The 25,231-nt window shown below is 35.4% G+C and overlaps 2 protein-coding genes across 2 annotated transcripts in view; one reads left to right on the top strand and one right to left on the bottom strand.

The window, feature by feature from the left end:
* The window catches only part of LOC100366574 (kelch domain-containing protein 10-like), a 79,253-nt gene extending 65,744 nt beyond the window's left edge, over window positions 1-13,509 (top strand). The window contains exons 4-7 of the mRNA XM_002741153.4: window positions 467-745; window positions 3,204-3,318; window positions 5,292-5,431; window positions 9,911-13,509. Coding sequence (XP_002741199.1) covers window positions 467-745; window positions 3,204-3,318; window positions 5,292-5,431; window positions 9,911-10,126 — 750 coding nt within the window. The 3' untranslated portion in view covers window positions 10,127-13,509. The remainder of the gene's footprint in view (window positions 1-466; window positions 746-3,203; window positions 3,319-5,291; window positions 5,432-9,910) is intronic.
* A 225-nt stretch (window positions 13,510-13,734) lies between these two features.
* LOC102804121 (transmembrane protein 116-like) lies at window positions 13,735-25,075 on the bottom strand. Its single transcript, XM_085497155.1, has 11 exons — window positions 24,910-25,075; window positions 24,711-24,754; window positions 22,716-22,779; window positions 22,477-22,614; window positions 21,546-21,644; window positions 19,790-19,941; window positions 18,056-18,095; window positions 17,658-17,738; window positions 16,601-16,745; window positions 16,096-16,169; window positions 13,735-14,511 (listed from the first exon to the last, which is right to left on the bottom strand). Exons 1-11 carry the CDS (start codon window positions 24,973-24,975, stop codon window positions 14,335-14,337), a joined length of 1,080 nt encoding a protein of 359 aa, XP_085353281.1. The 5' UTR covers window positions 24,976-25,075; the 3' UTR covers window positions 13,735-14,334.
* Between the last annotated feature and the right edge of the window lie 156 nt (window positions 25,076-25,231).

Raw genomic sequence — 25,231 nt, 5'->3', positions numbered from 1 at the left:
CGAGTATGCTTAATAATTAACCAATTTTCAGCTTTTCCACAACAATCACAATTCAATTAACCTTGGTACATAGATGCTCAGGACAATGTGCAGACCTGATTAGTTTCTTGTTGAAATCAGTGCATGCTTATTACCTAATTTGCATAAATTTGCATATTTTAAAATCATAAACTTCAATTCTGTGGACCATATTGCTTTCACATTGTGTATCTTTAAGATTAGTGATATATGAGTCACTTCATATGCCTCCAGTACCATCAGTGTACAGGAATTCTTTCTAAGCTTGTATTACTAACATTCAAAACAATCCAGAGAGCACATACCCAAGATGAATATTTTAGGGGTAGTAAAATAAAAATACTGATATCATAATTTGAAGTAAATTGCATAAATTGTATAAAATTTTTTAATGGCACAATAATTTAAATCTTGTGATGTTCATGTCTTTTTTATTTTTATCTTTCAGTCTACTGCTTTAGTTGATTGTAGCTTGTATGTGCAAGGGGGCACCACAGGATGGCAGTATAACTCAGATGTCCATCGTCTCAATCTTCAGACCAGAGAATGGGAAAGACTCTTTGACACTGAAGCAGAAATTGAAAGACTTATAAAAACCAGAGGCACCTTGTTGAACCGTGAACTTCCTATACCGGAGCCAAGATATCGCCATGAAATGGCCACAGATGGTAAACGACTGTATATTTTAGGAGGAGGTACATCATGGAGTGTTTACCCACTAGATAAAGTAAGAATACATGTATATTTAATTATTTATTTATTAATAAGCATTTGAATCTCTGTTTGAAGAGACGATTGAGTGTTCAGACACAATGCTAATATTGCTAAACAAAGACTGGGTGGACATAAGTGTAAGAATACAAGGGTGTGTGAATACGAGGGTGGTAGGCAGGGTGTATGAATACAAGGGTGTGGGAGGCAGGGTGTATGAATACGAGGGTGTAGGAGGCAGGGTGTATGAATACAAGGGTGTGGGAGGCAGGGTGTATGAATACAAGGGTGTGGGAGGCAGGGTGTATGAATACAAGGGTGTGGGAGGCAGGGTGTATGAATACAAGGGTGTGGGAGGCAGGGTGTATGAATACAAGGGTGTGGGAGGCAGGGTGTATGAATACAAGGGTGTGGGAGGCAGGGTGTATGAATACAAGGGTGTGGGAGGCAGGGTGTATGAATACAAGGGTGTGGGAGGCAGGGTGTGTGAATACAAGGGTGTGGGAGGCAGGGTGTGTGAATACAAGGGTGTGGGAGGCAGGGTGTGTGAATACAAGGGTGTGGGAGGCAGGGTGTGTGAATACAAGGGTGTGGGAGGGAGGGTGTGTGAATACAAGGGTGTGGGAGGGAGGGTGTGTGAATACAAGGGTGTGGGAGGGAGGGTGTGTGAATACAAGGGTGTGGGAGGCAGGGTGTGTGAATACAAGGGTGTGGGAGGCAGGGTGTGTGAATACAAGGGTGTGGGAGGCAGGGTGTGTGAATGCAAGGGTGTGGGAGGCAGGGTGTATGAATGCAAGGGTGTGGGAGGCAGGGTGTATGAATGCAAGGGTGTGGGAGGCAGGGTGTATGAATGCAAGGGTGTGGGAGGCAGGGTGTATGAATGCAAGGGTGTGGGAGGCAGGGTGTATGAATGCAAGGGTGTGGGAGGCAGGGTGTATGAATGCAAGGGTGTGGGAGGCAGGGTGTATGAATGCAAGGGTGTGGGAGGCAGGGTGTATGAATGCAAGGGTGTGGGAGGCAGGGTGTATGAATGCAAGGGTGTGGGAGGCAGGGTGTATGAATGCAAGGGTGTGGGAGGCAGGGTGTATGAATGCAAGGGTGTGGGAGGCAGGGTGTATGAATGCAAGGGTGTGGGAGGCAGGGTGTATGAATGCAAGGGTGTGGGAGGCAGGGTGTATGAATGCAAGGGTGTGGGAGGCAGGGTGTATGAATGCAAGGGTGTGGGAGGCAGGGTGTATGAATGCAAGGGTGTGGGAGGCAGGGTGTATGAATGCAAGGGTGTGGGAGGCAGGGTGTATGAATGCAAGGGTGTGGGAGGCAGGGTGTATGAATGCAAGGGTGTGGGAGGCAGGGTGTATGAATGCAAGGGTGTGGGAGGCAGGGTGTATGAATGCAAGGGTGTGGGAGGCAGGGTGTATGAATGCAAGGGTGTGGGAGGCAGGGTGTATGAATGCAAGGGTGTGGGAGGCAGGGTGTATGAATGCAAGGGTGTGGGAGGCAGGGTGTATGAATGCAAGGGTGTGGGAGGCAGGGTGTATGAATGCAAGGGTGTGGGAGGCAGGGTGTATGAATGCAAGGGTGTGGGAGGCAGGGTGTATGAATGCAAGGGTGTGGGAGGCAGGGTGTATGAATGCAAGGGTGTGGGAGGCAGGGTGTATGAATGCAAGGGTGTGGGAGGCAGGGTGTATGAATGCAAGGGTGTGGGAGGCAGGGTGTATGAATGCAAGGGTGTGGGAGGCAGGGTGTATGAATGCAAGGGTGTGGGAGGCAGGGTGTATGAATGCAAGGGTGTGGGAGGCAGGGTGTATGAATGCAAGGGTGTGGGAGGCAGGGTGTATGAATGCAAGGGTGTGGGAGGCAGGGTGTATGAATGCAAGGGTGTGGGAGGCAGGGTGTATGAATGCAAGGGTGTGGGAGGCAGGGTGTATGAATGCAAGGGTGTGGGAGGCAGGGTGTATGAATGCAAGGGTGTGGGAGGCAGGGTGTATGAATGCAAGGGTGTGGGAGGCAGGGTGTACGAATGCAAGGGTGTGGGAGGCAGGGTGCACGAATGCAAGGGTGTGGGAGGCAGGGTGCACGAATGCAAGGGTGTGGGAGGCAGGGTGCACGAATGCAAGGGTGTGGGAGGCAGGGTGCACGAATGCAAGGGTGTGGGAGGCAGGGTGCACGAATGCAAGGGTGTGGGAGGCAGGGTGCACGAATGCAAGGGTGTGGGAGGCAGGGTGCACGAATGCAAGGGTGTGGGAGGCAGGGTGCACGAATGCAAGGGTGCGGGAGGCAGGGTGCACGAATGCAAGGGTGCGGGAGGGAGGGTGCACGAATGCAAGGGTGCAAGAGGCAGGGTGTATGGTAGTGTCTTCCTTTCTTTGGGATTTTCACAATGTATTAGCTGTATAAACATGTTGTTCATTTATACAAATTCTATAAAAATTACATGTTAAAGGACATAATAGTATTTAACTCTTTTTTTTCAGGTGCATAGTTTTAATTTTGAAACTAATCGTTGGGAAATTATACAGACTAAGGCTTCATATATGGGTTATTTTCCACCACCACGTCGGTGTCACAGTTGTGTTCAACAAGGAAATGGTATGTTTCTTTTTAGCTCCGCTGTCGACTTTGTCGAGCGGAGCTTATCATATGAGTGATTGTCCGTCGTCGTCGTCCGTCGTCGTCCGTGTCAATGTTTTACTTTTTCGACTTCTTCTTGAAAACTACAAGCCTGAATGCTTTGATACTTGGTGTATATGTACCTTGGGTAGACCTCTCTTAGGTTTGTTCATTTCATGTTGATATCTTCAATTCTCTAATTTTGGTGAATATTTTTGTCATTTTTGGTAAAAAGTGATATTTTCGACTTCTTGTTAAAAACCAATAGTTCAATTGCTTTGATATTACATATATAGATACTACATGTAGACCTTTCTCAGATTTGTTCATTTTGTGATGATATCTTCAGTTCTCTAATTTTGGTGAATATTTTTGTCATTTTTGGTAAAAAGTGATATTTTCGACTTCTTGTTGAAAACTGTAAGTCCGATTGCTTTGATATTACATATATAGGTACTACATGTGGACCTCTCTCAGATTTGTTCGTTTTGTGATGATATCTTCAATTCTCTAATTAATTTATTTTGGTGAATATTTTTGTAATTTTTTGGTAAAAAGTGATATTTTCGACTTCTTGTTAAAAACTGTAAGTCTGATTGCTTTGATACTATTCATATTGTTCATTTTCTAATGATGTCTTCAGTTCTTTAATTGAAATGTGCATTGCTAACAGCGGAGCTATCTCAGCCGATAGGCTGCTTGTTTGTTTTTTAAACAATTAGTTCATATACATATATTTTGCTAATTTATAACACTATATATTCAGTTGCATACCGCTATATATTCAGTTGTATACCACTATATATTCAGTTGTATACCGCTATATATTAAGTTGTATGCTGCTATATATTAAGTTGTATGCTGCTATATATTCATTTGTATACCACTGTATATTCAGTTGTATACCGCTATATATTAAGTTGTATGCTGCTATATATTAAGTTGTATGCTGCTATATATTCAGTTGTATGCTGCTATATATTCAGTTGTATACCACTATATATTCAGTTGTATACCGCTATATATTCAGTTGTATACCACTATATATTCAGTTGTATACCGCTATATATTAAGTTGTATGCTGCTATATATTAAGTTGTATGCTGCTATATATTAAGTTGTATGCTGCTATATATTCATTTGTATGCTGCTATATATTCATTTGTATACCACTGTATATTCAGTTGTATGCCGCTATATATATTCATTTATTCATTTGTATGCTGCTATATATTCATTTGTATACCACTGTATATTCAGTTGTATGCCGCTATATATTCAGTTGTATGCCGCTATATATTCATTTGTATGCCGCTATATATTCATTTGTATGCCGCTATATATTAAGTTGTATGCTGCTATATATTCATTTGTATATCACTGTATATTCAGTTGTATGCCGCTATATATTCATTTGTATGCTGCTATATATTAAGTTGTATGCTGCTATATATTCATTTGTATATCACTGTATATTCAGTTGTATGCCGCTATATATTCATTTGTATGCTGCTATATATTCAGAATACCTCTACACACACTTTGTTTTTATTTGCTCAATGTTTACCTGTGAAAACATTTTTTTTCACATTCTGAACCACACTTTCATACTGTTTTGCAGATAGTGAATTATCATACAACCGTATTTCTACGACTTCTTTATCAATGTTTGTCTGAACAATTTGATGGTTTCTATTCATGATTAAGTGTGTCAGTAAAAAAAAGCTGTGGAAATGTCAGTAATGGACAGTTAAGAAATTACCAGAAACAACCCTGTGAAAAAATATTATAATAATAAATATTAACTGAATGTCTGAAGCACATAACGACTTCAAAATCTCATTCTCCTTTATTGCGCCTTTCTGAAAATCTATGTATACTGCTGTATATGAATGTAATACAGTATGTCATAATTAAATATTCATATATGAGTATTATTATTCATATTTTAGATGTTTACATTTGTGGCGGGTATGATGAGCATCGTATATTTGGTGATATATGGAAACTGACTTTAGACAATTTAAGATGGTCAAGACTCCGAGCCCGACTTCCAGAACCTGTTTATTTCCATGCTGCGGCTATCACACCCGTAAGTTGAAATCATACTTTACTGTGGCTTTATTTATGCTTTCAACTTCATAAGCACTCGTAATGTCTTCTATGTGTTTTCATTAGCTGTGAGCAACTTGTGTGATTATGTTCACGAAGCTTGGGAGTTTTCAGTAAAAAACAAAATGTGTTTCAAGAGGAGGGTCTATTTTGTATACGAGACAATTTTTTTTACATCGTGAACTGTGCCACATGTTTATACATCAACTACATGTACAATATAACAGTTTTATATTGTAACCTGTTATAGTGTTTGGTGTAATTATAAAAATGTCCTATTTCCAACAAAAACGCATACCTTTCATCGACCTTCATGGCGACCTTGATATCCGTAATGTATTATTGCTTGACGTTTCCGCTTGTATCGCTGGCAATCTACCCAAAATGCAATGTACTGGTACATTAGCACGTATTGTGTCAATTTGTTAATGAATTTAAAACTTTATTCGTTTTTTGTTTGCTTTTGCCCCACTTGGAAATGGGATTACTCTTGTTTATTTTTTCTTTCACATATCAAATTTCATATTCATGCTAAAAAAACTGACATTGTAAGCGTTATAATTTGAATTTCAAATTGATCACTTAAATTATTTAAAAATTCCTCTTGCATGTGTACTCAACTTGAAAGCATTTTATATTTACACAAAATAAAAATGACTGGTACCAGCCTGCATAGGGACTCTATTAATAATATGTATAGTCATTTAATTTGTACTACATCTTTCTTGTTGTGTTGCCCCAGATCTTTGTTTGTTCAAACCTTTCACAATATGGCAAGTAGATAGTTCTTGAATTTCATGTAAACAAAAACTGTATTTTATACATGCTGTACATGTCGTGTTGGACACCAGTGGGGGAATGTGGTGTGGGACACCAGCATGGATCCCAGGTGGGGGAATGTGGTTTGGGACCCAGGTGGGGGAATGTGGTGTGGGACCTCAGTATGGGACCCAGGTGGGGGAATGTGGTGTGGGACCTCAGTATGGGACCCAGGTGGGGGAATGTGGTGTGGGACCTCAGTATGGGACCCAGGTGGGAGAATGTGGTGTGGGACCTCAGTATGGGACACAGGTGGGAGAATGTGGTGTGGGACCTCAGTATGGGACCCAGGTGGGGGAATGTGGTGTGCGACCTCAGTATGGGACACAGGTGGGGGAATGTGGTGTGGGACCTCAGTATGGGACACAGGTGGGGGAATGTGGTGTGGGACCTCCCATGTACCAATGCTGTATAAATATAGTTGACCAACCAAATATGTTTGGGAAAAGTTTTGACACCATTCATAATTATATTATTTTTATAAATATCTCAAATTATAGAGTGAGGGCCCCCTACTCTATATTGGTCCGTGGAGAACCCTGATATTTATAGTGAGTGGTTTATGGTAATAAAAAATATGTATTTAGTGATCGGTTATGAAGATGCAGACTCGTAACTTTTGACGAATCCAAACTTTAAAGTCCATATTAAAGACATTCTCATCCAACATACATGTATCAGTTTAGTGGATCCAAGGATGATTGCTTAGAATCACACATGTAGAAATATGATTGAAAAAAGGACTGGTGCCCTCTGTGGTTGAAACTTAATATACATAGTGTTATAAAATGTATACTATGATTGGTTGTTAGGGAAGAGTGCTAACAATTAGGGAGTTCATTCCCTATCTACGTCATCAAACAAACTGGAAGCGCAGTATACAATGTCATCGTCTATCCTAATTTGTGCTGTATGTTGCTTGTTCACGCTAGTAGACAATAGTCTACATCGGTAACTCACTAGCAGTTATCTGTGGTCCAAGCCTGCTATGTTTGATAGACCATGTGACCTCTAGTACACACGGAATGCCATACATATGCCTGCTCACGTTATGATGTTTTTCTGTGTGTTTTAAATTTGTGAAGACTGAAAAGAATCTGAGTGGGCATTAGATGAGCTTATTTCCCTTTGCATAATTTGTGAAACAACAAACAGAATGGTGCCACCATTGACCAGAAGTGCACCATTTTCAAACTCTTAGGGTATATAGATTTCTTTGATATGCTTGTATATACACATGTTATCTATAGAGCTCACTTTGCCCAGCAGCCTTCATTCGCTCCTACTGCACTCACTATTAAATCCATGGTACAAGCACCACCAACTGATTGCCAACATCAGCTTTGTCCTACCACTTGACAAGATAGACTCATTGTCTTTATTGCCATGGTCAGTACGCCTTCTTGATACAGTAACCAGTACCTAATTATGTTGGAAGCATAAACAAACTGACCTAGCCACATATGCTCATCGCCGTGATTAAGTGGGTCATGGAGAACTAGAACATAGAGCTTCCCCAATGTTGGATGCTATTCTTACTGCTGCTTATCCTAGTTCATCGTGCGAGTCAAACCAAGACAAGAGTGATCATTTCTGAGATGTTTTGGTGACTTTTGTTCAGTTTGTTTATGTGTTATGATACTTACATTAATCATGTCAAAGCAATGCGCTTTGATCACCTCTTCTCCCATAACCCAATTGGACCGAATCATTGTCACCGCGCAGGGTTTCAATGTTTATGTTCTGTCACAGTGGTCACACCTCAAGAGTTGACACAGTTCCATTCCATATGCTAAAATCTATTGGGGATGAGTTTTCAAGTCACTATTGCCACCTGTTTCTTGTTTGTGAATGGTTTGAACCAGACTTCACTGAGCAGACATGTCAAAGATAGGTATATGTAAATGGAGGCTACCTAGACAACACATATGGCTATCGATCAAGTGTCTAAAAGCCCGGAGTTTTGATGATCCATTCCAACAAATTCCTCAGATGTGGGATGGACAGACATGACCCCAGGATCTGTGGAACCACACCCAAACCTGCATGCACATGCACAATTGGAAGAAACTGAGCGTTTTTCATCTCACTCTAGCAATTGCCCTACTATTGATTCAAGTAAAAACATGTCCACTACTGCACTTCTCACTTTTCTTGTTGCTGCCTACACAACATGGAATTCAATTGCAAATACATGTACATCAAGATGACTATGTGACTAGTAAACTATGGTGTGTTGTGCTGCTGGTATTATCTGTTCACCAGTGAACAGGATACTCATGTTTCCATACATTCTGTACAATGTCACCTTCCTAGGTGAGCTAGTGTCATTCAGTCCTGTACCCCACTCCACCATACTTGGTTAATATTTAATAACTTATATACTAATATGGAATTAATGTCCCATAGCAACCAATCACAGACATTTTTAGTCCCCGTTCGGACGTAGTCCGAAAACGGGGACTTATGTTTTGCCCTGTGTGCGTCCGTGCATCTGTGCGTTTGTGATCACCTGTATCTCGAACATGCATGGGCCAATTAAGTTCAAACTTCACTCATACATCACACATTATATGGGACATATGCACATGCATTTTTTTCATGATCCGATTAACGATAGCCGAATAGCGGCCATTTTAAGGCCGAAAATGCATCAAAATTGCATTTTTTCACCATTCCGAACCCGGATCTCAGTTATGCATGGACGGATTTTGTTCAAATTTGGTACATACATTAAACATAATAGAACCTTGATGCACGTCATTTTTTTTTTTTTGGATCGGGTTTGAAATGGCTGACTGGCGGCCATTTTGTTTTAAAGAATTCAGTTCTGGATCCGTATCTGAGACATGCCTGGATTGATCGAGTTCAAACTTCACACACACAAGGTACATCATGTCACAAATATGTATGTGCATTTGTTTCATGATCTCATTAACGATAGCCAAATGGCGGCCGCTTTAAGGCCGAAAATGCATTGAAATCGCACATTTTCACCATTTCGGACCTGGATCTCAGTTATGCATGGACGGATTTTGTTCAAATTTGGTACATACATTAAACATAATGAGACCTTGATGCACGTAATTTTTTTTCCCCGGATCAAGTTCGAAATGGCCGACTGGCGGCCATTTTGTTTTAAAGAATTCAGTTCTGGATCCGTATCCGAGACATGTCTGGATTGATCAAGTTCAAACTTCACACACACATGGTACATCATGTCACAAATAGATATGTGCATTTGTTTCATGATCCGCTTAACAATAGCTGAATGATGGCCATTTTAAGGCCGAAAATGCATCAAAATCACGTATTTTCACAATTCCGGAACCGGATCTCAGTCATGCATGGATGGATTTTGTTCAGATTTAGTACAATGTGTTGTACATATGCAGGTGCATTTCGGTCATGATCTGCTTTGAATGTATATGTCACTCAAATATGAACAGAACAGGGACGTGTCATTGACAATGACTTGTCATATGATGAAATTATCTTGTCTGGTGACAAGAAACAATTATGGGTAGTTATTATAAGTGTGTTCTCATGAATTATTTTGTTCTGATGAATTATTTCATAATTTTAGGGATGTGCTCAAATTTATTTCATGTACTTACAGTTGTCTGCATTTATTTTACAGGCAGGTTGTATGTACATTCATGGAGGAGTTACATCAATCTACGGGGATGAGAGGACAGCAGAGCTTTACAGGGTATGGCTGTATGTACCAACGTTATTAGAAATCTGCTGGCAGAAAATGATCTCAGTTATACCTCAGCTTGACCGGCTACCCTATGATAAACTACTATCCCTGGGCATACCAAGACAGCTGATTGAAAGAATACAACGACAGTAAGGGACAATAAACCAATATTTCGAGTATGTGGAAGTTGATAATAATATTTGAGAAGTTTTCTCACTTCCACATACAGTAATTGAATACAGACAACTATAAACTACTATTTGATGTTAAGTATGGAGAATTCTTTGAGGTAGATTGAGAAATTACATCATCAGATGATGACTTTTTGCCTTATAATAATATAGCAACCCTAAGTATTAGAACAAAACACTAGGACAGAGTGTTGTAGCGCCTTACATTGCATTTTTAGACTAACAAAATAGAGTGAAGCATTGATACGTCAAATTAGCTGACTCTTAAAACTACAGTCTACTGCTGTGGTATTCAGTATCCATGTACTGGCCAAACTTGAGGAAGAAACAATCATAGTACAAAGACTGAAGCAGTTACGTGGGTTGACATGAATGCAAAATGAGGATATCACTTTTTGATTGGTTACTTCCTTTGAATGAATGAATATGTCAATCATTATTGAAAAAGTGTGAGTGAACATGAATGGGTTGATGTACAAGGTCTATTAAAGTTATTTTTATTGAATACTGTATGTTGATCTGCAACTCAGATCCGTCCGGATAATACTCTCAAATCATCAGTCTTTGTAAGTGCCCATACGTTACTCATTATTCCACCCATTAGAGGGAGTTTTCTAATATTTATTTTACATTCCTACTAATTAAATCATTGGCCCATTTTTTTTCAGTTTGAACATCGTGTCCTTGGGTTAGGTTTTATTCAGTTCAACCAAGTTAAGTCATGTCCCAGTACCAGGTTTTGTTATTTTGAAATTTCATTGTGATTTCCACGCCAATGGTCTTTGTTTACAGACATAGTGCGTTTGATCTAATTCATCAGCTCATCTAGGATGACTGCGATATCTATAGTTCCAGGGTAACGTGTGTTTGATGAATTATATATAATAATACCTTGAATCTATCACAACTATCTTCAGCCACATGAAATGTTTTTTTATTCTAAAGAATTATTAACCAGAATCCAATGTTATTTTTACTTGACTTGAGAAAAACTCATCTGCTTGAAGTTGTTTATACAGTCTGTCACTAATATGAACCATTATAGATCATTTAAATGTGAATGAGCAACTTAATCAAAATTGTCACAAAGGACAAAATTTATAACTGCCTTCAGAGTTAACTTAGCTTTCACCACTTTTGTTCATTCATCTCAACTTCATTACAAAAAAACACTGTCCTTGAAGTTTGTTTTTTCACCCAGGTCAATGTGCAACATTCATGTTTTTATTGTGCAGATGAAGGCTTAAGATTGGTCTGCCAAATTAATTTCCATTCATTGAGACTGGATTCATCTTTATTACTGGTACTGAAAATAAATGATTTAATGACATTTGATCCCAACAGGTGCATTGTATGATTCGGTACTGTTGTACAGATGCTCTACTAGTACTCAGTATATGAACTTTGCAATATTTGTTCATTGCAATCTATCTATGGATATGTATATAATGGTATACAGCCATGATTCTTGTCTTGGTGTAGGGCATACCACCACATTTCTTGTGCTTCAGTGATGTTCGTATACCAGAACAGTTTAAGTAATGTCATAAGTTTCACTAATTATGCAAAATAAACAATATTAACTTCGCACAAATATTGCACTTCAGAGAATGTACTAAGCTTTAAAGAAACAAACTAATTGAATCATACTCATTTTATTTGTTTATGCCCTGTAAGCAGTGTTCTGCATTGGTTGACTTTGTTACTTATCACCATCAGTACATTTGGGTCACATGTCCTTTAGTTTGAAGCTGAGTAAATGTACTCTGATTTGTCTATCACCATGTATGTTACAATAAGAGGGGTGCTGTATCCTTAGTTCAAACAAATTAACTTTCCATGCTTTCTGTATGTTTATTTATATTACATAGATTTGTACCTTGTTCTATTTAAGTAGTTCTGTTGATCAGACATTTTTTTTCCCAATTCAGCTTAATATTAGTAAACCTGTTGATTTATATTTTTTTTGCACTACAATGAACTGATATGTGCAGACAATCATAACTATATTTATAACTCATTCCATGCTTTTAAGGCATAAAAAAAGCAGCAATTTATTTTCTAGATTAACATGATTTTTTTTTCTAATCATATTTGAAATCAAGCTTCTTAATCCTTGGTGTGAAAAATTTGCACACTTGATTAACAGTGAGATGTGCAATTCCATCAGGATAGAGATCACATATTGCTTTTTGAAACTACAGATAAATGGTGTTTGCATAGTGTTTACCAGATATGTACTCTTTCATCCTAAAAGTTCATAACGTTTCTTTTAATTTCACATGCAGTCAAAAAGTGTGCAAGATAAAAATCACTGTTAAGATTGTGGAGTTTGTAATCATTATTTTCATATGAACAAGCAAATTTACATCAGGTGCACTTATTTACTGTATAACTATAGTGAACTTGGTCTGTAGTTTCTAATGACAGGAGTCAACTGTATGCCAAACCAATGAAATATAACAGATGCAATCACATATGGCTTGGCAGATGATTGGCAGCACACTTAGTTTATATCCTGGGTCATGCAGGAGGTTGAAGATTCTAGTACAGTGGTGAAATGCTGTTGGAATAGGCTTACCATTATACAGAACTAAAGAATCACACTTGAATCCTGTAATGGTTTGTCCAGGGGTTTGAACTGCACTGCCATTCAAATAATGATGGCTATCTTTATCACAGATACGTTTAGCGAAATGAGTACAAACATATCTCCTTTATCAAAGTACCAGCTAAATATCATTGTTGTACTTTACAAATTTCCTGTTGTGTTTCTTGTTGTCTTGAATTATTAGTCATTGAGAGTTTGAAAAACACTTTTTAAGTCTGCATTATTCACTGCAGATAAGATTACAAGTTAAATGAAGTTTGGTGTTGCAGTAGGAGCTAGCCTCCCTAGTATTATTGAAATATTTATACAAGTTTTGCATATTCATATCTCTATTGACCAATGAACTTGTAGTAAGGTACTAATGAAATGCAGATTGATGCATTATTTAAAGAAATCCAATCTGGTTCTAGTTTTACTTGTGTCATTTTAGTGATGTAATATTTACAGTAAGTTATTATAGATTTTTGCTTTATATGGAATAAAGAATAAAATATATTTGGAGATTTCTAGAAATAGTTTCTATAAATAGAATTTGAAATGTCTATTTGATATTGGCTGTTTTTGTACTGTTTTGTTTCCTTAATGCATTGATGATTATTCATGTAATTCCAGTGTTTTCATAATTTTTACTCAGGTTCTTTTACTTGGTATATTTTTATGTTCATAGCAGCTGTAGACATTCCTTGTGCTGAGTACATAATAATATGTGGCTGTAGTGCCTCACACATTACAAAGTGTCCATTTGTCTTTTTTATGAAGTACGAGTCCAGAGTAACTGGTAATGTGTATTTCATATTTGAAGCACATCAAAAATGACATTTGCTGTATACTGAATTATTAAAATATTACTTATTTTTACCAAAAAAAACATTTTTGCAAATACAGTACTGGAGCTTGAAACGGCCTGATTTCTCAGGTTTTTAACCATCACTTATTCGTTTAAAAAAAATGTGATCATGTCATGAACACTTTCACACAAATTCTGTTTTATTTAAATGTAACACAAAAGTTAACACTCTGAGAAATTCAAAGGATAACATATATTACTAGATTATAATCAAAGCCATTATATCAACAAATATTCATCTACATTCCTCTTTTATACACAGTTAAACTGTCCAGCAGTTTTTTTAAAAGTTGACTATGTATGGACAGTCAACAGACAGATGCCAGCATCATTCCAATAACTTATTGGATTACCAGTCTTGTTAAACTAAATCATTCCTTAACAAAAAAAACTACCAATGCCAGATATTTTGGAAATTCAGGCCATTAGCTTAAAGGGCATAACATTTTGTTTTGATTTTTTCCTATTCTTTCAATCCATGCAATACTGAGCTAGTCACCTTTGTGGTAAATCATTCATCTTACACATATGCAAACAGTAGCATCTAGACATCTGGAGAATTGATTTCTGGTCACATAACATGTCACCATGTGTTTACTCATATCACACATTGGTATATGAAACCAATTTTGGCTCAGTATGTGGCATTGATTAAAAATAGAAATAAACTTCTAAGAAACTCTGCCTTTACCCCTTTAAAAATTCAAGATTTTTACAGTATTTCAATACTTGATGTGAAGGTTTTGTAGCTTGACAACAAAGAATCTTTGCTCAGTGATTCAATCTGCATTTGTCTGGATTTGTTTAAATTAACCGCGATTTGAAATCCTCTTCTCTGCCATCCATACATGATACAGTTGAGCAGTCCTTGTAGAGGACAAGTACATGCCTGAATCAAAAAAGTTAAAAAAACAAGAGATTACCTTATTCTTGTATAGATGGTGGTATAAAAACAAAAGATTTTCCCACTGTGTTATAGGTGGAGCAGATTTGCTTTTCAAACGAGAAGCTTGGCAAGTCATATTTGTCTGCTATTTGAGATGCATAACATGAAAAAAAGGTGATTCACATTTAAAATTTATAATACATGGTTTTAGTCTAAGTTATTTCAGAGCACCTCTGCGATGAATTCAATTTAAATCTGATTTTTTTAGATATCAAATTGGCTAATACCGTAAAATCTGTATTATAAGCCGCATCCCTAATAGAAGTCGCACCCATTCTTTTTGAATAATTGAGAACCAAAAATTCATCATTTTCCATATGTGTAGATGCTCTAATAAAAGCCGCATCCCACCTGTTGCATTGTATTATTCTAATAGAAGCCGTGGCTTCTAATACAGATTTTACAGTAATAGATAATCATTATGCATGTTTATCAACAATAAACTAATCATGTTTGTGGATTACCTCAATGAACCAAATGAATTATTATACAAATTAAGCAATTATTATACATAGATTTAAATCTGTATTTATTTCACGGTGCACATGTACAAAGTTTCATTATAATGTGATGATTAATCCTAACTAAATTAGTGGAAAGCTGAAAAGTAAATTATTATGCAAATTAGGTAATTATTATAGATGTATATAAACCTAAAACTAATTAGATAACCACATTGTGTTAGAGTACATATGTACCAAATTTCATTGAATTAAGATAAGTACTGTCACAGATCATCTATGTATGAGGTTTCATTGAAATGTGATTAGAACGAAAAATTATGATTTATTATGCAAATTAGGTAATTAAAATTATCTGATTTTCATTCAAAACTGAGTGGGTCTGTGCATTGTTCTGGAGCATCAATGTACCAAGATTCATTGAAATGAATTAACTAATTATGCAAACATTTTTACTTAAAATTTTTGGATTGTTCTAGAGCATCTATGAACCAAGTTTCATTGAAAAGTAATAGTACTTGAAGTATCAAAAGCTGAAAATTGATTAATTATGCAAATTAGGTAATTATATATCTGTGTCCTATGTATCTATGTAACTTTCATTGAAATATGATTAGTACCTGAGATATCAGTGGAAAATTGACTAATCATTATGCAAATTAGATTAATTATATGCATGGATTTTCACCCAAAATTAATCACATCTGTGCATTAGTCAAAAGCATCTATGTTCCAAGTTTCATCAAAATCTAATGAATGGCTCTTTAGATATCAGTGGAACAGTCAAGGAACAGCTAAAAATTAGGTAATTATCATGCAAATTAGGTAATTAATATGCTAGGATTTCAACCAAAACTAATCTAATCTGCGAATTAGCCCAGAGCATCTATATACCAAGTTTCATTGAAAACCAACATACAGTTCTTGAGATATAAGTGGAATGGACAGATGCACGCACACATACACAGGGTAACTGCAAAGTCAAAAACAAATTATGGTTACCCAGTATATATGCCACTGGGTATCTGTTCAAATATGACATGTGTAATACATTATGATGACTCACCTGTAACATGTATAACCAAAAAAAACTTTGCATCTTGAAATCTCCATGGAATGATATCACACCCAAAAGCATTGCTGCAAAAAATGTACAGGGCATCACATAAAATATGTGCAATTGTCTTTTACTAGTATGCGGCACAATATGGAGAATCATGTAGACAAAGCTGAAAATAATATACTGAATGGTTAAAGTGAGTGACTCAACCCAATTCAATTCTGAATGGTTTTTTGTAAGTGCAGTTGTTGACATACAACACAGGATTCTTGCCTGCACTTCTATAAACCTAAGTCAATCGTTACAAAATAAAATTTTTCCCCATATCCTTTCAATTTCAACAATTTTTAATGGTTCTGAAAAACCATTCATGGGAAAATACATAGGAGTGTGAAAATTATGATCTTATATGGAGACCTTGAAGCAAATTTGAATGGGATTGTTTTGTTCAATTTTATAACCAGTTGCTTTAAATAAAAAAACAAAATCTCCTCATACTATTTATACTCACATGGCAGCCAACAAATACAAAAGATAGAGCAGTAAAGAATAGCTCTGTTTCTGACTCTAGCTGCATCAATGTATTGTCTTGGACCAATCACACCACTGGTAAGTTGGTTACGTCTCAAAGCTCGATGAGTTAAAAAATATATGATCTGCAAAAGGTGAGAAAGTTGGAGTTGTACTTTGTTGTGTTACCAACATGAGAGCACAAAAGCACAATCTGCAGCAACAATGAATTGTGTGCAATATAATTATGGTAAGTTTATACAGATACAAACACTATCATGGAAGCACATCGCCTATAGAAATGCATGGGGTTTGGTGAAAGTGAACCAATTAATTTATGCTAACAATTTTATTAAGTCATTTACATGTAAGGTACTTTTAACACAGGAAATATTCCATATCAGAATAGGTGATTTTCCGTTGAACTGAGAGATCTCGCGAGATGCATGAAAGACGCACATCGAATGTCTGTTGAATACCCTCACTTAATCGAAATTGTCTATCATCAAATGTGTACAGCACATTATTAAGCATAGAAATGCCCCCCAAAATACTTTCGCGTTTGTCGAATCCCAAGTGATGTGTGACGACGCTATGACCTTTATTTGTCCTGTTTTTACGTTCGATTTCACGCATAATGCGTGATTCTCACAGTGAACGGAAAATGGTCAATTTGGTGACAAAGCACAACTTGAATTATACTGAAACCAGTCTACAGCTGCAAAGTCATGGAGGATATGTGTGGGGTGTGATGTGTTGAATTCTAGTGTGACAAATTGTTACAGTGGCCCTAAATTGTCACTTATCAAACACAAGATTCATTTCAATTCGTAATCTAATATATTGCAATTATTATTCACATCTAATAACATTAGTGGAAAGTGTTAGGTCACATTTCTAGTCAGATCTTATAAACTATGCAAGTCACTGATCAATAAGAACTCAAAGTCTAAAAATCAAATCTAGTTACTATAGCTGTCATGATAAAATATGACAGAGACACTACAACCTTCATTAAAAGTGAAATGAAAAAATAATAATTTAGCTTGTGTTCTTACAAGATTTCCAGTAAACACGATTAATAAAGGAATTAAAAATATAGTTTTGGAAACAAGGTACCAGACTTCTTCACTTTCAGGCTAAAAAGAAAATCACATTATTATTGTACTACATATTTAAATAAAAAATATTGAAACAATATAGTATCAACAATGATGATATAGTCAAGTCAAGAATGAGAAAAAAATAAAGTTACTAGCACTTGAACATGAAATAACACAGGGGGGTTGGCAAAGAAAGTTTAAAAACCATAAAAGTCAACCATAATGGAATGTTTACTGATTGATGGTAGTCTGATTACACCACATGGGAACTCTCATTATGACAGCTTTCAAATTTTCTCTTCTCACTAAATAAATTCTCAGGGTAATAATAGGTCTTAAAAGATGTTGCTCACCACACAAAGATCCACTCTGTGATGCACTAAAAGGACACATCTATAAAAAATAACATTTACATATCAACAAATCATGTATTTGTGTTCAATAATTAGATATATTCTGATAACAGCCACATATTTTGTAATTGTGAATCAGTAGGGTACAATTTATGATTCCAACAAACTAATCACATGTATCTTTGTTATACAATATCTCGTGCATATTCCTAAGGTCCAGGCGCCTGCCAAGTCATATTTTTCAATTTTTTTTTATTTGTACCTGCTAGACATCAGGCAGAGAGTTGTCAATGTTTATGCCAACAGCATTCATAGCCATTGCCAAAGATCGTGTGTCTGCTGTATTACGGTATTTGTAATACTGTAAACCACCTAAATTTTGCAGCTAGGGATTGTTTCCTGATTTGATGGCATTTTATAAAAACAAAATTTTGCAAAAGTCCATGTAGTAGGACCCCAGAAATATTGTCACTGCTACAAAATTTTGTGATTTTCAATGACTTTTCAAATTCACGAAAATTTGTCTCTTGTGAAATGAAAAAGATTTATATTATTGAATTTGAATTTTCTGCATTATGTACATAATTTAAAAAGACATTCAAGATAAATAAATGTTGGAACATTTTGGCAAAAAAACCAATAGAATTCACTTACAACTAAATAAAAAAAATATTTTTCGCTGCCTTTTTCACAAGAAAAATCTGATAAACAAGATTTATTTTTGTCTAGCCTAATGATGGATTTCTAAATATGGAGCTATTGCTGACATTGACATAATCACTGCTCATGTAAATTGTCTATGTACACTTTGTGTCAGGTAAGCTTGACTCATATGCAGGGAAATTGTGTCTACCGGTAATTTCTTTTTTGGTATTCACACAATGATTCTAAAAATAAACCTAGAATGGCTATTCATGCGAAGTTACATGATATGGGTTTTGACTTGTTCTATCTTGAATCATACTTTTGAAATAGAAACATTATACAATTTGGAGGCATTTAACAATATTCACAAAAAGTCGCCATGACCAAATCACCGATTTATGAAATGTCAAAATAAATACTAAAACATTATTCCCAAAGACTGTCTCTTATTAAAATAAAGTGCTTTCAGAAGCTACTTGAGACAAAATAGAATGACTACATCTTGTATGAGCTGACTATGATTGTTATGCACATGTGGTCATTTAGGATGGTGTTTCTTGTATTATAACACATCAATGGTGCTGCTTTGTTTGTACCCCGGTAGTATGCATGTAGTATGTCGCTTGAAATGCATGAAATTAGGAAGCTCATCCACTGAGATGAAACATGGCAGGAAATAGTATATTAACCTTTTCACCACCAGTTCCCTCCTTTTATCACAAATTCACAAAATATTCCTGTTTATATTCTGCACTTTTATTCAGAAGATTGGGACAAAAATAGATAAATGTTTAGAGTAAAAACTAAAAATTGACTCACATTTTGTCTGTTGGCTCCAAAATTAGTCAGAAATATTGAAGAATGTAAGAAAAAAGTGCAGAAAAAAATTTGGCTGATTAAGTCCTAAGACTGGTACCAAACGTGTAAATTAACATACTGTTCTCAGTAATCATGGATATCAATTAATTAATATAATTCAGGAAAACCGAAAACTGTAATAGAACAAAAATATTAATGATGATAGCAAAATTAAAACATAAGTTATAATAAAAACAAAGCATATATAAGTGTATGAAGAATTTAACTTACACAAAGTTGGTACATGGCCCACCTGTAACTGTTTTGGGAAAATGACTGATTTCAATATGCAAAGTAAAGCTGAGTATAACAACTGCACATACTATAGGAATCACCCACGATGAGATGTACAGCATATACACTGAAGGAAAATAACCATAAATCTGCAAACAATATAGTATACAGTATGTTTGACAAAATATACCATAGTTCATAGTGGTATGTTTTTCAAAACTGTCTGGTGGCTGCTATCCATATACATGTATCAAAGTCTTGCTTTCATCATTTATGTTAACTGCCAACATTATGATAGTGAATCTTTTTCTTTAATTATTGACAACAAGCAGCCTGTCGGCTGAGATAGCTCTGCTGTTAGCAATGCACATTTGAATTAAAGAACTGAAGATATCATTAGAAAATGAACAATATATATAATATCAAAGCAATCAGACTTGCGGTTTTTAACAAGAAGTCAAAAATATCACTTTTTACCAAAAATTACAAAAATATTCACTAAAATTAGGGAATTGAAGATATCATCACGAAATGAACAAATCTGAGAGAAGTCCACCCAAGGTGCACATATACCAAATTAAAAAGCATTCAGAGTTGCGGTTTTGAAGAAGAAGTCGAAAATATCAATTTTGATCAAAAATTACAAAAATATTCAGCAAAAATCCAACATTTGAGATTTTGAGACAAAATTCATGAAGTGGAATTGTTTCATTTCTTATTTTTATATATATATACAAATTTTTTTATAAGCATTGACAATGCACAGTCTCTGTTCTGTACACTGCAGAGATCCACGAGTGTGAGTGTACTTTTGGATATATAGTGATCAGTTGTTGCTGGCTATGTAATCGTTACACTGAGTTTAAATGAAATGATGTAAACAAATCTTGAAGAAACAGTTTAGAACAGATAAAAAAGTTGCAGTGATATATACATTGCGAAGAAACACTTTAACTTTAACACCAGTTTCCTCTTTTCATCACAAAGTAGTACTGTTTATAGTCTGCACTTTCTTTCAAAATATTGGGATTAAAAATTAAGGTTCATTTCCAGAAATATTGAAGAATATAAAAAGAAAAATGCAGAAAAATTTGGGTGAGAAAGTCTTGTAGTGAAAATATTAACTCAGCTTTGAGCAGAGATTATAATTAGCATATGCAACCAGAATTGATTCTTTGGTCGAAATCTGTGAATACATGATTTATTTGTGAATTAAAAACACTAAATCACAGCATTTCAACATGTCAACAACCATTTCTCAAGCATGCCTGGGGAGATTTCATTACTGTTTTATACCAATTTCTTTTGATTTAAAATGTCTCTACTAATTTGTCTGACAACTTAACCAATTATGAATCAGTACGGTACAATTATGGCAAAAGATATTATAGGAGTGATAAATTGATTTGGGTTATTGAAAACCTTGTCATGACATGACATTCTGGCCCTGCTTATGTCTTGAAATGTCAATTTACAAATACAAATAGGGATTATGTCATATTGAAAATATCTTGTTATGAAACTTACAATAACTACACATTATATGCAGAATAATACAGTGACATTTTCAACATTTTCACTAGGTTTCAAGTTTGCTAATTAGACAACATGTACCACAATGCATCACTGTTTAAAATGTTTCAGTTGTTCAAACCATCAAACATGAATTACCATTTTTTGTAATAATTGGCACCTATTCAAAAATGTAATTTTTATTGTGGTCAGCGTGAAAGACAGATAACAAAATACTTACTGATTCTTTCATTGGCTTTCTTTTAAGTCTTTCTTTCATTCGTATATAAACCTCTATTGCATAAGTCAAAGTAAGGAAAAACGTACAGAGGAAAAATGTCTATGAAAAGTAAGGCAAAGATAATCACATTTAATCAATTGAAAGATAAAGTTAAATGGAATTCTGAACTTTACATTACGTGAAAATTACATTTAATTGTAATTTGCCAAGCAGTGCCATAAAATAAAACTGTCCGTCCTCAATGGTCAATTAATATTCAGAGGTGAAGCCTGTATATAAAATGATAAGCAGTGCTTGAGGTCAATGCACTTGTCATCTGAACAAACCACAACAACAAATTACTATCAAAACCATCTTGTGTGAATTAATCAAGTCATTTTCATGATCATTACGATCACCTATTACTTTGTTTATGCATGTTTTACATGTACATGATTCATAATGGGGGGTATATGCTATTTTAATGCCTAGGTGCATCTCATTTTCTTAATTTGGGGAGTTTCAGTGTATAATAAATGCTCACTGCCTATAACTATTATAGTAGGACTTGGATTCCAGTGATCTTGCTTACCTATGACTTCCTCATTCTACATCCTCGTCTTGCTGTCACATAATAATGGGCAGACTGGAGTGCTTAATTTATTATTTGTGAAATTCCTATTGTACATCTCTATCTAAGGCTGTCCTTCATTGTTGACATGAAAATAGTACCTTACTTACAGCAGATTACACACTGTAATAATTTAACAAGTTCTAGTCTTGGCAGAGACCATGGGCACCCTCCCATTAACTTTAAATTGGAATATGTTACTTCGTCATGAAATCAGCCCATATTTGTTTCACATGTTAGTCAGTGGGCCCCCCATTAAAACAATATGCTTCCTTTTTAATACCAGTCATTGAATTATTGTTAATATTCAAGTGAACTTACCATGGATAAACCAATAATAACACTACATGCAATTGACATATTATAGGCAGTCCCCGCAACATTATATACTAAGCAACCAATAAGAAGAAATAACGATGCTAGCAAATCAGCCAGAGCCAAATGAAATATTGGATGCACCTGAAAAAAATTAATAATTATTAATTAAAAATAATTCACTTGTTGAAGACACAAAGTAAGAGTAGTGACTGATACAATAGATAATCCACTAACACACTCACCTCTGGCTGGCATACTTTTTTCTTATACAGTGTCAATCCAATTATAGAACTAGCACCTAAAATACTGTGAACAAATTCAAAAAACCATGTAATGTTAAGTTATAGGTTAGTGCTGGCTTTGCAACATTAAAATGATCAATGAATTTTTTAAAGATTTCCAAGTCTAAATCTTTGTATACTTTATAATTAGGTTAGGGAAAATCATAAAGCTTGGGGTCACCAACTATATATAAAATTTATTATCAATCAACATTGTACAAATTTTTGAACTAGATATACCAGTAAACATACTAACACAAACATATTAACAAATTGGTGAGTGATTATACTGAAAGGTCTATGTGCCCAATCAGAGTTGGCAGAGCTTAAGGCCCTGAAAAAAAAGTGAGATTATAACTTGCCACAGAGGGCGCTCTTTAAAACAGTTAGGAGTTAAACAGAATTCGCTAATTGATACAAGTGATGTGGGCATAGCTGAATAAAAGGCCCTTGGCTGGCAAAGATTTTTATCAACTAGCAAAACTGTTTACAGTAATTCAAGAATATTTTGGTAACTTTTTGTTTTATTTATCATACACTTGAGTTCCAGTCTAACCCTTCAGGGATATATGAAATCAGAGAGACTGGAAGAATTCATATTTTATTCACATATGCTTGATAACAATTTATATTACCAGTTATCATGCTGATTTTTCCCAACAACATATTTTTTATTTTCACAAAATCTAGATAGATTCTAGCAGTTCTCTTGTTGTGGATCAGTGGTAGTAGGTATTGAGCAAATTATGCGTGGATATAATCAGGTCAGTTTGCTACTAAGTGATTGATAATAAATAGAAAATATTTAAGAAAGAAAAAAAAAAAAAAAAAAAACATTTACATGCAAAACCTTCAAAGGCAATATGTGGCAAGAGTGGCATATACTAATCAAGCTAATTATCGTGATGCTCATCAACAGACTTTCCACCAAAGAACACTAAATTCCATACACAAGCAAGGTGATGTGTTCATAGATACGTAGCATGAAAGTACATTTGTATCACATAAAACAGTGAGTTACTCAAAAACAGAGCAAAATGTGAAATTCTTTCTCTGCCTGTCCTTGATCATTGTGTTAAGTTCAAACATACACAAGTTCTCATTTTAATAGTGTCAGAAAACTAAGATTCAGTCTTCAAATATATCTAAACTATAACATTTTGCATTGAAACCCTTGAAAATTACTTTCATTATGAGTGTTATAAAGTTTACGATGATCATGCATATTGTTTTTATCACAACGATTTGTGAATTCAGATTGGATAACATTTTTCACAATTACTCACATATATACCTTGTACTGATGCAAAAAAAAAAATACTATTGCAAATGGTAATATTTTGGAAAACATCGAAAACATCATCAGTTATTTGAAATTAACCCACACTGGCAACCACAGACATCTGCCTAATTCGCATAAATTAGATTATGATTTGTAAGCATGCACAGTTTCATAAAATTATGATTTCTCCGTCTTTTTGACATTCGATAGTTCAAGTGATATTAAGTGATAACCTCATATTACAATGTCCTTGGACGTAACACTATGAAACTACATTTAAATACAAAAAGACTGAGTGCATAAAAACACCAAGAACAAGACATTCTTTCATTTGGCGAATCCCATTCATAGAGAGTACCATAATAAACACTGTGTGCACACACAACAGCTTAAATACAAAGGACGCATTGTTCTATGTTTTTACAGTGCAACACAGCCTCAGGTGTGCCACATCCAGTCCATTATTTACATAAATTATACGCCACCTTACACAGACATGAATTCAATAATTCGCAGTAAAAAACTACCAATTTTGCAGGAAAATTAATAATAATGCAGACTATCGAACTTTAAACAGAAATAAAAATCGTGGAGTATTATTAAAATCAGTAATAATTATTCGGTGAGATTAACATTGTCAAGATGAAATTAAAATTTTAATAAATATAACAAACCTAAGGCTACTTGTTGCAATTTCAGCGTAACTTACTTCGGAGATCTGAAAGACAATGTGACATTAATAAACAAACTTCCATTATTATGATAATTTTTGCCTATAATTAAAGTGTACATCACTTTTTCAGTATCGCTGTTGCTTGAAGTTGAAAAAACTCGAAAGAGACGAATAGTTGGTGTGTGTGTGTATTGTCTAACCTGTTGATAAGCGAGTACTGACGAGTTTTCAAACGAGACGTCGTCCATCATTTTTAACACGGTCATACTTGTAGTTATCACATTGTAGAACGCTACGTCCGCAACACAGACACCGTCAAACAGTTAAAGTTTACATGCACCCTGTTTATGTAAATAGAGACTCTCGTAACCTTGAATGACCTTAAATCGTCCTCGTTCAAGACAAAATTTAAACTTTATAGAAAAAATCAATAAAAATGTAAATTATATTATTACAGTAATATGTTTTCTGAATGTATTCTACTGTTTTTAACAATTATTTACGCAATAGACTCTATAATGT

Source organism: Saccoglossus kowalevskii, chromosome 3, assembly GCF_978046115.1.
Source record: "Saccoglossus kowalevskii chromosome 3, keSacKowa6.1, whole genome shotgun sequence".
Classification (NCBI taxonomy): domain Eukaryota; kingdom Metazoa; phylum Hemichordata; class Enteropneusta; family Harrimaniidae; genus Saccoglossus; species Saccoglossus kowalevskii.
Note: the sequence above shows the minus strand (reverse complement) of the source record. Positions and strands in the feature narration are given on the sequence as shown.

Coding starts and splice junctions, on each gene's coding strand:
- LOC102804121 (XM_085497155.1), bottom strand. CDS start 24,975: ATGACCGTGTTAAAAATGATGGACGACGTCTCGTTTGAAAACTCGTCA. Junction 17,739..18,055: donor ACAGAGTGGATCTTTGTGTG/GTGAGCAACATC, acceptor TTTTCTTTTTAG/CCTGAAAGTGAAGAAGTCTG. Junction 16,746..17,657: donor TCGTGTTTACTGGAAATCTT/GTAAGAACACAA, acceptor CACCTTTTGCAG/ATCATATATTTTTTAACTCA.